We start from the raw sequence: 12,944 nt of genomic DNA on the forward strand, positions 1-12,944 counted from the left end.
AACACACATAAACAACATTAACATTATATCAGACACTGTAAAAAGCTAATTCTCAGCTGCTAGACTTTTCTAACAGGGTATTCCAGTGTCATCAATTGACAGAATGCTATGGGAGAATTATACAGAAGTTTTTATTATGAATAATAGATAGAGAAATTTAGCTAGAATTTTTTTAAAAGCATGACGGTAAAACACAAATGTGGTTATGAATGTATTAAAACATGCTTGTTTATTGTAAAAAATCGTAATAATGACAAAAATACTAATGTGTGCATCTCCTTACTTCCATATACAGCCATGGTGCTGTTATAGATGGTGTATTCTGGGAAATTTTATTACCCCTTGGCAGGGCTGGACTGGGGCAAAAAATCGGCCCTGGCATTTTGGGCCAAAGCGGCCCACTAAATTCAATCAAAATGCTATCTATCTATGCACGTCCAATATTTTTATCAACTCATATTCTATAAAACACAAAAGCTATATATATGAAATAAATGAATAAATACAAACTTTAATTACAATTTAATTTTTGTATACTGTCCATAAAGATATTTGTTGATTTCTAAAAAATACACTATTCATTCATTTATTTTTCTTAGCATAAGTCCCTTATTTATCAGGGGTTGCCGCAGTGGAATGAACTGCCAACTATTCCAGCATGTTTTATGCAGCAGATGCCTTTCCAGCCACAACCCAATATTGGAAATCACCCATACACACTCATTCACACACACTCATACACTACAGCCAATTTAGCTTATTCAATACACTATTCACTCAGCCTATATTCAATAATAAACACAAAAAAACTGCCTGCTAATGCATGGCTAAATCTTTAAAGGGAACAGTGTACTTTATAACCACATTCACCTCATCCTGCTTGCTGTTTCACTATCTAAACAATGAAAACCTAATATAAGTCAAATTTGTTTAATTTTGATATTATGATTAACACACACCAAACAGCCTCGTGTAGCTGCATATTTATATGAGCATCATCTTCACTCTGCATATTTATAACAAAACAGGGCTTAAATATAACTGCCTCCTTTCATTTCCATTGAAAAGAATGAACTTCACCCCATCTCTTTTGCAGAATATCAGTTTTAATAATCTATAATGGCCATTATAACAGTATAACGTACATTAAATTTATATGATAAAGGTAAGCAATCAGTCAATGTGCAGAATCAGTGTATGTTACATAAATTAATATATTAGCTTATCTTTGCACTCAGCCAAAACGGTTAACTGAGAACAAGTGATTCAAAAGACATAAGAGTTGTTAGATAGAGACAACAAGATGAATTCAATATCACGTTTAACAACTATGCTGAGATGAGATCATCCAGCAGATGAACTGTCTGACATGCACTACTCTCACCTGGGGTTTATGCTCACCCGCTGAACTACTGGCTGAAGGTCTTGGCAGTGTGTGTGTGGTCACGTGATTTGCGCTTTTAGCCGTGTGCTAGAATAAACAAGGAACTTTTTTAGAATCGCTAAATGAAACGCCGGTGTATTTCTAGCGATTTCTCTGCGCCTCCCTTGCGTTTCTTCTCTCGGACTCTCGACTATTTTGACAAATACACACAGACGACGCACGCTCACACGGAGTCCAAAATAGGAGTTTGTGATTGGGCCAGCCCCATGTCAGTAAAGAAAAGAACCAATGGGCTGCAGAGTGTCACATGGGCCGGCCCGGTCTGTCTGTCCGGGAAAAAAAGCATCTACTTTCAGAGAGTCACAGAGATCACAGCAGCGTCAATTAGTAAGGCAGAAAAAAACGATAGGCTGCTAAGCCTTTTATGGGCCGATCAGATCATAAGACGATGATCAGCCCGGCCCAAAAAGTACGTCGGCCCACCGGGAAAGTGCCCGGTTTGCCAGATGGCCAGTCCGCCCCTGCCCCTTGGTTTCGAGTGCTGTCCTGAAAAATCTCTGTTTCAAGGGCTATCTAGCCCTACCCCTTAACCCTACGTCTTAAAGCTAAGACCCTAAGGGTAAGGGGAAGAGCTAAGTGGTAGAATTGGTATTGGTCCTTACTCTTATCTGTGTAGTGTATGTAGATTGTTTTGTAAATGTTCCAAAGGCAATTATTACAAAATTTACAACATGTGAACATATAATAAACTTTTGGCCAGCAAAATTTTACAAGAATTTGGCAAGGGGATCAGGGTTTTGCCCCCACTCTTTACGAGACATGCCATGGGATTTTTAATCACCACAGAGTCAGAACCTCGCTTTAAAGGGCCATGAAACCCCCTCGTTTCAGCAGGGTGTTTTCACACCTCTAGTTTGGAAAAAGTCAGAAAAGTGGGCGTGTCCAGCTCTGTTTAGGGGGGAGTGTCGGAGGAACTAAAGTGGGAGGGTGTGGGAGTGTCTATTTGGGCACGCGCGAGTTTCAGTCAAAATACACACAGGAGAAAGTGATGGTGTTTAACCTACATGGACATCTGTAGTCGAATTATTTGCCAAATTATTAAATGGTGGACTTTAACTGCAGTTTGGCTCTTTCATTCAGGGAATTCATTCATGCCCCTCGCGACAAACGAGATATTTGATTCGAGGAACTGCTCTAAGCGTGTATTTTTCATGCAATGTTTGATACCGCACGGCGAATGAGAGAAAAAAAAAAAACTCCGCATTTCCCAGAAACTTAGATGCACACGGCAGGTAGCGTCAGAAAGCCGCGTGTGTTATTCCGGTCACAAAATGCGGTGCTATGTTTGCACTTAGTGCAATAGTTAACTTAATTCGATACGAACAAACTAAATAAACAAAGAGCACTGGTCGCTCACTTACCAAATCTGTAGAGACAGGACAATCACCAATAACTAGAGCCGCGTCTTTATGAAGAGAATACTACAAGCGAATCCGGATTTCAGCGTTTGCAGATGAGAACAGCTCTCAGGTAAACAATGTTCCTCCTTAGACACGTAAGTTATTGTTGTCGAGCGTCGCGTACACTGTTAATCCACACGTGATCCAGATGAGCTCTCACAGAGAGAAAATGAAAACGAAACTTAACTGCAGCAAACTATAAAAGCAACACTTCACGCTTGTTTTGCCAACACAACGTGGCGTCTCTGTGGTGTAAACACGGTGACACTTATGAATATTAATGAAGTTGCACAATAGAGCGCGCTGATTGGTTTGAACCAAGCCTTACTCATGCATTAATGCATCACACTGTAAGACGTAATAAGACACACTCTGGCACAGACGTCCAGTCTGCACGCTGGAATACAACGCTATTATGTCATGACCGTGACGCAGCTTCAAAAATTCGTTTCAAACAGGAAGTACGAATTTGCTTGAAATAACGCAAAAACAACCAATTTACACTTTTTAGTGAAATATAGGTGTCCTAATAGTGTTTTTAGCAGTGTGGGACACATATACGACTGTCAACAGCTCAAAAAATGTTTTTGGTGTTTCGTGACCCTTTAATATCTCATCTGAATGATGGTGATCACAGACTGTATATAGCGTCCCCTTGACTATACTGGGGCATCAAGACTCAGACCACATTTGGAGTGACCCCTGCTGGCCTCACTAACAGCATTTCCAACAGCAACCTTGTCTGTATGTAGTAGTTAATGCCTTGTTCACACTACTTGATTTTAAGACCACATAACATCCAAAGACTTGAGGTACACAGATATCTCTTCCACCTTTGCTGCTTTGCCACTGCAGAGCTTGCAAACTTCCTCAGTGAAACTTGCCTCAGATTGAAACATGATCAGTATATGAATCAACACCTCCAAGTCCGAGGCCTTTTTGCTCCACTGGGAAAAGGTGGCTTGCTTTTTCTAGGTCGGAGGAAAGTCCTTACCCAGATGGATGAGTTCAACTATCATGGGTTTTTGTTTACGAGTGAGGGAAGGGTGGAACATGGGATTAACAGGCGGATCTGTGAAACAACAGCAGTAATGTGGTCAATGTATTGGTCCGTTGTGGTAAAAAGGAGCTAAGCCGAAAGGCAAAGCTCTCAATTTACCGGTCAATCTACCTTCCTACTCTCACCTATGGTCTTGAGTTTTTGGGTGATGAGCAGAAGGACAAGATCTAGGATACAAGCGGCCGACATGACTTTCCTTCACAGGATGTCAGGGCACACCCTTATGGATAGAGTGAGTAGCTCAGACAGGAGGAACTCTGATTAGAGCCGCTGCTCCTCCACCTCCAACTAGGGAGGTGTTTCAGGTTTTTCCCCATTGGGAGGCGGCCCTGGAAAAGACCCAGGACATGCTGGAGGGACTATGTCTCTCTACTTGCCTGGGAATGGCTTAGGATCCCCATGAAGGAGCTTGAGGAAGTTTCTGGCGAGAGGGAGGTCTGGGGTTCTCCTGAGACTGCTGCCCACGTGACCTGGCCCCGGATAAGTGGAAGAAAATGAATGAATGAGTGAATGAATGAATGTTTTAATAATTACCTAAGAACATTTAAATGTCAATCTACAAATATTATCCAGATGAGAGTAAGCAGATATGAACTTGTAAAGCAGGTCTGCAGACTATAGGGGCACCATCAAAATAATATTTTATAAATTTCTTTTCATTCTTTACAAAATAGACTAAAATATCACAAAGTATTGTAAAATATGATTATACTATTATTATACTATAAAATCCGAAATCGTATCTGATGTATTTCTGAACTTTTATCTGAATAAAAAGCACATTTTTAATTTTTTACAACAGGTCTTTGACTTTCTCCATGATGTTAAACGTAACATTGAGCAAAGTGAGTATAATCCTGGTGGCTGGTACTGGCCTCTTGTGAAGAGTGTGACCATCAAGATTCCAGATCGTCAAGAGCTTCTGGAACACATTGTGCTGTTTGATGTTCCTGGCACTGGAGACTGCAACAAGATACGAAATGATCTGTGGAAATCAGTAAGTACTACACTACCAAATATCCTAAATATAAAGATTATTTTGTGATTTACTTACCATATTGTAATTTCAAACTATTATAACTTTTCATCTGTTTCATTTGCTGTGAATGCAGAAAATTCACCTCAGTTGTGTCTGCCGCTTAAATTCTAATGTTTCATTTGAGTGGAAAATTCACTTGAGGTAAAAAAGTCCAGTGTATAAATCTGTGACATGGTGCTCCATGAGTGGTGTGAACAAAGCATTACACTGTAAACTGCTCAGCTGGGTTCTCCATCATATTTCAAACATTTGTATTGTTTCCAAATTAAAAACCACTTCATGTGCATTTTTTAACTCTGAATTTGATTTAACGCTGTTTTATTTTGGAGGCTGTTACTGTCCTGTTGAGGTTACATTTTAGACACACTCACATACATTGAGGCCGGGGTGCGTTCAACATAAGTGTGTAATGTAGAGCAATAACACTGGTGTTTCATTCAGTTTTTATTTTTCTAATTCCACAGAAAGTGAGAGAGTGCTCTTCTGTGTGGATTGTAAATGGTATCAATCGAGCAATTAGTAGCATAGAGCCCTGGAGCATAATGGAGCACTGCATGCAAGACTTGGGACCAGGAGGACAGTGCAAAACAATAAACTTCATCTGTACCAGGACTGATGACATTAATATAAAAGAATATCAAAGGTAAGAATATAGAAATATTTGTCAATGTTCTACATATCTACATTATTAAATCACATTTATTCATGTATTTTATTTTTATCATAGATCTGCACGGCCCTCTGGAGACCAATTTACTTCAGGCAAGGTCTGGTACATTTACAAGCAAAAATTAAATGCATTTTTCGGGTTTATTCTCGAGCAGCTGTGATCAAGTGATCAAGTGTAGTCTAGGGACTTCATGCTTAGCCACCTCAGACAGTTAGAACAAGAGTCAACTCAGAGAAGAACAAGATTCTGCCCAAGCAGAGCATCTCTTTTTACAGTGCTGCTTGAAATTATGCAAATCCCTAGCAGATTCAATGAAAATGTGAATATCACAAGACAGAAAATAGCTTAGTTTATTAGCATAAACCGCTGCAAAAGTTACATTTTTTAATATTGTTTTTGTTTACCTCGATGATGTACATCGAGGAATGTAATATACCGAATTACATTTAAAATTTGTGTTATTTGATTACAGTTACTAAAGTCAAAGTAATTGCATCACTTATGTTACAAATATAATTTTAAGAAGAAAAAGAAAAGCTTCTTTTAAATCAGGTTTTACGCTCCAACGTCAGTTAATGAGCATGCAGTTTTAAATTGCTGGAAAATGTGAGCTCTTAACTACTTTTGACTGCTTTTAACTTGACCAGCAACTTATTTAAGCACTTGAACAGAAAGCATTCCATGACAATACTCGTCACTAAAAAACTCTTTTCAATATGTCAAGCTGCTGTGATCAACCCATTGTAATGTTTTTCAGTGAATATTAAATTACTGAAAGCGCTGCAGTTTATTTTGTATTTAGGTATATTTGATTTGTTTTAAAAGTAACTTCAAAGTAAAGTAATTAATGTAACCAGATTACAATTTTCCAGTAGTAGTCAGTAAGTTGTAATCTATTACTTTTTAAAGTAACTTACCCAACACAGTACCTGCTGTATGTCCTTTGTAGTGGCCATTGTATTGGCTTTCATACTGTTCTGAGGAAACTGGTCTCCACTGTAAAAGCCCTAATTTTGAATGAGATCAAGAGTTACATAACAGAAATATAAATGACTTACTAGAAATGGATTGCTCTATAGAAATGCTAGTTGCCTCATGGGCTATAATTTACAATGACAATTAGTTTATATTAAAGAAGCTTAATTTGTGTATTAAATTAACATTCACATTAAGTTACATTAAAGTTAAAATTAAGTTAACTGTCACTGTGTATTATTACATTATTAATATATAACTATTATTTTTTTATTTTTCAGAATCTGAAAACAGCATGCATACATCATAGGAACAAGACTGCAAAGGATTCCGTGAAAAACAAGTTTGAAACCATGGTATAATTGTGAAACGGAAAATTATTATTGTTAATGTAATTCTTATTCTTATACTTATCCTTGTTCGTACTCAGAAATCAAAAGACTTCAGAAGATTCACCGCTGATGTTTTTACTGTCAGCTCTAAGGCATACTTTGATGCAGATCTTCAGATGGATCAAAATGAAACTGGTAAAAATTAAGTGAACCTGGAAAACAAACGTTTTATTTATATGTCTGTTCATTCTCTTTTCATTGAGTCATTGAAATCTGAATATTCTTGTAATCATCTGTAGAGATCCCAAAACTGCAGGACCTTCTCAAGAACACCAACAAGAGCATCAGGAGGGAACTGACCAGAGATTATGTCAATCAAGCAAAGGGAGTTTTGTTCTTCATCCAAAGTATCAAACTGGATACAAATGAAGGAATGGTACAGAATTGCTGATTGATCATTTACAGATGTCTGCTTACATCAGTTAGTTCGTTCAGTAATTCACTGCTGTGTTTCTTTGTGTTTTATAGGCAAAGCTTAAAGCCACAGTTTGTAAAGATTACTATGAGAGCCTTGAAAAAGCACTGAAGGAACTGAACAGTCAGTTTAATTCACATTATAAGATCATAGAGCAATGTTTCTCAAAAGGAGTGGAGAAATCAGTGGAACAGTGTGTCAGTACCACAAAGCCTGTGATTGCATCTGTAAGTGTGATTCTGTTCAGTGAAATATATGAAAGACAGAGGTGTAATGATACATTGGAATATTGGGAAGCATAAAATGTGCTTATGCTTGTCACTGATGTAAACAAAATGATTTGCCATGTCTCTGTACATTGCTGTATTCATCTTTCCCTCTATACAGTCTAGTCATGCAGATAATGGAGGCCACTGTGCTCATTGGAACTTTCATAGCAGCAAAATTTTCTCTGTAACCTCCCCCAGCCTTGTGCCTCGAGACAATCCTGTCTCAGAGGTCTACAGACAATTCCTTTGTCTTCATGTTTGGTTTGTGCTTTGACATGCACTGTCAACCCTGGGACCTTATATAGACAGGTTTTTTTAATTTACCACATGTGAACTCCAATTAAGTTGCCGAAACATCTCAAGAATGATCAGTGGAAGGAAACAGAATGTCTTGATTTGGTTGCAGATGTCTTCTGCATTGTCCTCTATCTGTCGGATAACAGTACTTACATTTTTACAAAGTATTTATGTATTTATAAATAACATTTAAATGAAATAGGCTTTTTTTTTCTAGCTCAGCAATAAAATATTTAAAAAGTTATTTTAAACTAGAATTGACAATCTCGGTCAAAATCATTCGCCCCAACCCTGCCCATCATTCTTACTCCCTTCTCAGATGCTTTGGTAGGCCAAATCAAATTTACAGTGGGCCAACAATCTCTGCTCTAGACTATATATATCGCTGATTATAGTAGATGATGGAATCTGAAGACAAATGTCTGATTTTACCAGTGATAAACACTTTATATGTAGTCCACAACAGAGTGCAAGCATATGTGTCCAACATAATTAATAAATCATCTATAGAAGGACTGTCATAACTGTCCTGAGCATTGAGGACCAGGACCAATCTAAAGTCTATTCAAGTTCACCACCCCAAATCTATAAATAAATTTTACATTTTAACCAACAGAAGGCCTACATGCTATAATATAATACTGAGGAAAAACAAAAAACAAAAATACTGATATTAAACATTTAATAGCATAAATTATTGTACTGTGAGTTCAGTATTGAGATACGGATCGAATGAAGAGTTGACTATATCGTCACACCAATAATGAAAGATAATGTTCTTTTCTTCCAGGCTTTTCTAAATGTAATGCTTTGTTTTGTATTGTAAATCAGGTGAAACCATCAGATAAAACCCTCCAGGCTTTGTGCAAGAACAAAGGATATTACTGGCCAAAAAACAAGGATGCACCTGTAGATCTAAACAAGTGCTTGGCTAAACACATCTACGAAAACATTGATGAGGAGTTCAATTTGATATTTCCGTAAGTTTTGCCATCATTCCCTATTCACTATACTGACAGTTTTTGTAATTTTTTTACAGTGATAATTAAACAGTACGATGACGTTAAAAAAAGATTACAAGATTAAAAGTCAAAATTACAATAATAAAGTTGCAATGTTACGGAAATAAAGTCAAAGTGATTGGAGATTAAAGCAAAAACATAGCTACTAATGCTTATAGCTATGCTTAACATAGCTAATCCTACTTTAGGTTAGGATTTAGCAATAAAGATATTCTTTGTCTTTTGGCGCATAAAAACAAAGTTCAGATTTTTAAAAGTGGCACTAATAAGCTGTCATAAAACAGAGTAAATACCCTGACGTATAATCATATCTACATAGTCTACTAGTGTTTTTAAATTTATCTGTTGTAGGTGATGACATGTACCACAAACTAATGGAAAAATAATGGTTCCCACAAGTATATTAAAGAAGAATTCATGTTCTGAACAATATGATAACAAGATTTTCCTTATTAAAGATTGTAATATTCTATGTTTTGTTTAATTCATTTTATTAGTGTTGATAGTAAAATCAAAACAGGGAAGTCAGTGCAAGAACAGATCGATAAGTTCAGTATCATTCAGAATGGCACAGTTTACGCTCCATCTTCCATGCTGTACCACATTCAGAACTTCATGAAAACAGAGGTGAGTTGTAATTTCTATTTCAGTTCATTTATTTATCATCTATCTACATGAGATTGACGTCTTCCATTCGTGACACTTGACTTTCACTATTTTGCATTTTGACATGATACCTTACAACAAACATAAGCAGACTGTAGCTGTATTTTTGCTCACAGCAAGCCTCAATAATAGAACCAGTAGAAAGAGCTGTTTTGAATTTACCGGCACTGGTTTGTCAAATTTGATTGGGGTTTAAGTTCAAAGAAGGATGGTTCCAGAAACCAGGTAAAACACGACCCCACTGAAATAGCTGTGTGATCCAATGGTAAAAGCATTTCAAGTTAACCGACGTCTCTCATGGACTTGAGCCAGAATGACGTTAAGATTGGCAGAAATATATACTGCGGCCTCTGATAGATTTATGAGAAATGGGACGTAAGAGAAAATGTGCTATAGCTATGTATATTTGAGATTGTCAAAAATGAACACAGTGGCCTCTAGTTGATTTGTGAAAACAAAAACACCAAGAAGAGGTAGTACATATTGTTTGGTTATCAAAAATGTAGCCCTGGGCACATCATTTCAGTTAGCCTGGGCTGTGCACATGGCTCCTGAACAGCGTAAAAAAGAGAAATAGTAGATTTAATTTTTTTTTATTTGACTTTAACTCATTGACAAAATTATCATGTAAAATGTGTTAAATGCTAAACATTTTTCTCTGTTATTTTTCTATTGCTGAGGGCCTAAAGTTTAATGTAAAGAATGTTATTACTTTTGTATTAAATACATTAGCAGTAAAGTCCCCCATTCTTTCTCCATCCTCAAACTAAAATATGGTCAACCTAAATATTAATAACAAAAATACTTATTATTACTTTTGTAATACAAAAATAGTAATAGTACTAAAAATAATATTAATTCATTTGTTTTAACTTCATAAAAAGGAAACCAAAGTGAAGACATTCCTCAAAAGCGATGTTGTCCAAAGAAAGATAAACATCTACTCATTGATCCAAACAACAATTCAGGATCAAATGACTGCTGGCTATAAAAGTAAGAACATGTAAAACTCATAATAATGTCAGATTATTAAACTGTTTCTCACATGGGATTGTACAACAAAGCATCTGCTGGCTTTAAAATAAATCTTTTATAATTAACTACCATTTTATCCAGACTTTGAGATATTCTGTGTTTGTGTCGCATTTATACTCAGAATGTGAATAAACATTGAATGTTGCCTTTATAGAAGCTGCAGAGAAGAGAGGACTTGGAGCCATGGGAAAGAGAGAGACCACAATAATAGAAACAATTGAATTGTTAAAAGACAGCATGTTCAAAGACGCAAAAATACAATTTCTGAAAGAGTTCAAGTCTGTGACGGTAATTGTTTTTCAATATTCTTTGAGCATTTGATTCATTTCTGAAAACATTTATAAACAATACAAAACAATAGGATTTTTTAAATACCTTGAGTACATACAGTATGTGTCTTTTGTTATTTCTTTCAAAGAACTATATAGGCAAGACCCTTAAAACTGAGCTGAGCAAATCAGTGGAGCGCTCATTCTCACAAAGCAGCAAAGCTTCCCTGATGGGTAAGAGAAAATACAACATCTACGAATCATTTTTTAGCAATGAGTACTTGAGAGTGATTCTGAATCCTGTTCTTGCTTAAATCATCTAAACACAATTCACTATACAAAATATTTTCATTACAAAAAAAGTGTACATGTGTCCATATTGAATGTTTTAGAATATATCCAATATACCTGTAGTGTAAATGTTGCATACAAATAGCTACAAATAATTTTGCAGGTCAGACTGATGTATTTTCCTTTTCTAGATGTCTCGACAGAGATTGAAACCCTGGAGACGCTGTCTGAACACATCGCAGAAATCTGACTAATGTTAACAGTTTAAAGCGACGACGAGAGAACGCAATTCAGCATCTCCAGTTACTCATGAATTTAAACCTTTAAGTGAATATCCACTGTTGATTTAAAACTTGTCTGTCTATTCACATGTCTTGATATAGGTGTGAAAGAACACTTTTTTGATGTGTAGTTTTGTTTTTAATTAGATAGAGCTTAAACCTGCTAAAGTAGAGTACTGAAATTAATTGTACTGTATGTCACTTCATATGTACTGTAACATGCTTGTAGTCTGTGTGACTGATTGTGATAATGTGCAAATGTTAAATCTAGCTAATACGCAATGAGAAGCAGAGAGGGTGATCATTGATTTTGTATTAAAACCATTTAAAGTTTTCTCAGATCGTTAATATTTTGTTTGACGTTTCATTACACACAAAATGATTGAATTATTAAAACAATGCAGTTAAGTCTTAAATCGAAGCTAAAATATGAACACAGACAGCTTGATATGAATTCTAGTAGATGTTGAATAATCATTGAATAATTTTTTTTTTTTGGTTTGCAGCTATTCAGTACTTGTGTGAAATTTGTATAATGGCCTACTTTTTCATGTTCACTGAGTAAAAGAAATACGTGTGTGTCCTAAAAGATTGTATACACAATAAGAGTATGTGGAACGTTCTACCAGAACGTACATTATCTGTCCCTGAAATAAAAACATAAATACAGTGAATAAAAAGTATTTCATCCTAGAAATTTCTAAAATGGACTGATGGTTGATTCCTGTGAGTTGTTCTGTAAAGGAATATGTCATTCATTTGGTTCTCAGAGTTTTGTTTGTTGTCGAAAACACTTTTACAAATGTACCTGTCATTTTCCTGTCATTGTCCTCTGCCCAATTGAACATACAGCTTTAATAATTTTGTTATGCTAAAACTTTATTTAGTTATTTAGAAACACAATACTACAGAAATAGCAAGTTTAGGTTGTTCTCATTCACATCAGTTGATTAAACACGAAATTATAAATTAATTCTACAATTAAATACTACAAATATATAATACAAATACACTTACAATTGTCCCCATGTTTCTGTCAGTCCTGTCACATTTGTATTAAATTTAACATAAAATGCATGCATTGCACGTTTAAGCCTATGACTCGTAAGTGACATCATTTGACGGAGAAGAAGCTGACAGTGATTAATGATGCATTGTATGATGTTTTTGAAGGTGACAAGCTAAAGTCAGGCCCTGTCACCTTTTTATAAATAAAAATGTAAGTTTCTTGTAGAATGTTCCAAGACAAATCGTCACCTTAGAATTGTAAGGTTTTGTCTGATAATTTTGTCAAAATTGAGTTATTGACATATTCTTATTAAATGACAACTTATTTACATTATGTGATATTTTTTTATTGGTTGTTTACATTTAAATACTTTTAAGAATGTTTCAGAGTTTCTGAGAGTTTAAAAGAGT

General features: G+C 35.8%; 1 protein-coding gene across 5 annotated transcripts in view; it reads left to right on the forward strand.

The window, feature by feature from the left end:
* Positions 1 to 12,866, forward strand: part of nuggc.3 (nuclear GTPase, germinal center associated, tandem duplicate 3) — a 29,333-nt gene extending 16,467 nt beyond the window's left edge. For 2 of the 5 annotated variants that reach the window (NM_001442596.1, NM_001100097.2), the window contains 13 exons: positions 4,707 to 4,901; positions 5,408 to 5,586; positions 5,671 to 5,710; positions 6,870 to 6,944; positions 7,019 to 7,115; positions 7,220 to 7,356; positions 7,449 to 7,622; positions 8,793 to 8,941; positions 9,481 to 9,610; positions 10,534 to 10,642; positions 10,839 to 10,972; positions 11,103 to 11,187; positions 11,436 to 12,866. In NM_001442596.1, the coding sequence (NP_001429525.1) occupies positions 4,707 to 4,901; positions 5,408 to 5,586; positions 5,671 to 5,710; positions 6,870 to 6,944; positions 7,019 to 7,115; positions 7,220 to 7,356; positions 7,449 to 7,622; positions 8,793 to 8,941; positions 9,481 to 9,610; positions 10,534 to 10,642; positions 10,839 to 10,972; positions 11,103 to 11,187; positions 11,436 to 11,494 (1,563 nt within the window). In that variant the 3' untranslated portion in view covers positions 11,495 to 12,866. The remainder of the gene's footprint in view (positions 1 to 4,706; positions 4,902 to 5,407; positions 5,587 to 5,670; positions 5,711 to 6,869; positions 6,945 to 7,018; positions 7,116 to 7,219; positions 7,357 to 7,448; positions 7,623 to 8,792; positions 8,942 to 9,480; positions 9,611 to 10,533; positions 10,643 to 10,838; positions 10,973 to 11,102; positions 11,188 to 11,435) is intronic. The other 3 variants (XM_087293733.1, XM_087293732.1, XR_015515619.1) reach the window with 2 other exon arrangements.
* The last annotated feature ends 78 nt before the right edge of the window (positions 12,867 to 12,944 follow it).

The sequence above is a fragment of the Danio rerio genome, chromosome 19, assembly GCF_052040795.2.
Source record: "Danio rerio strain M-AB ecotype USA chromosome 19, GRCz13ab, whole genome shotgun sequence".
In the NCBI taxonomy this organism is placed as follows: Eukaryota; Metazoa; Chordata; class Actinopteri; order Cypriniformes; family Danionidae; genus Danio; species Danio rerio.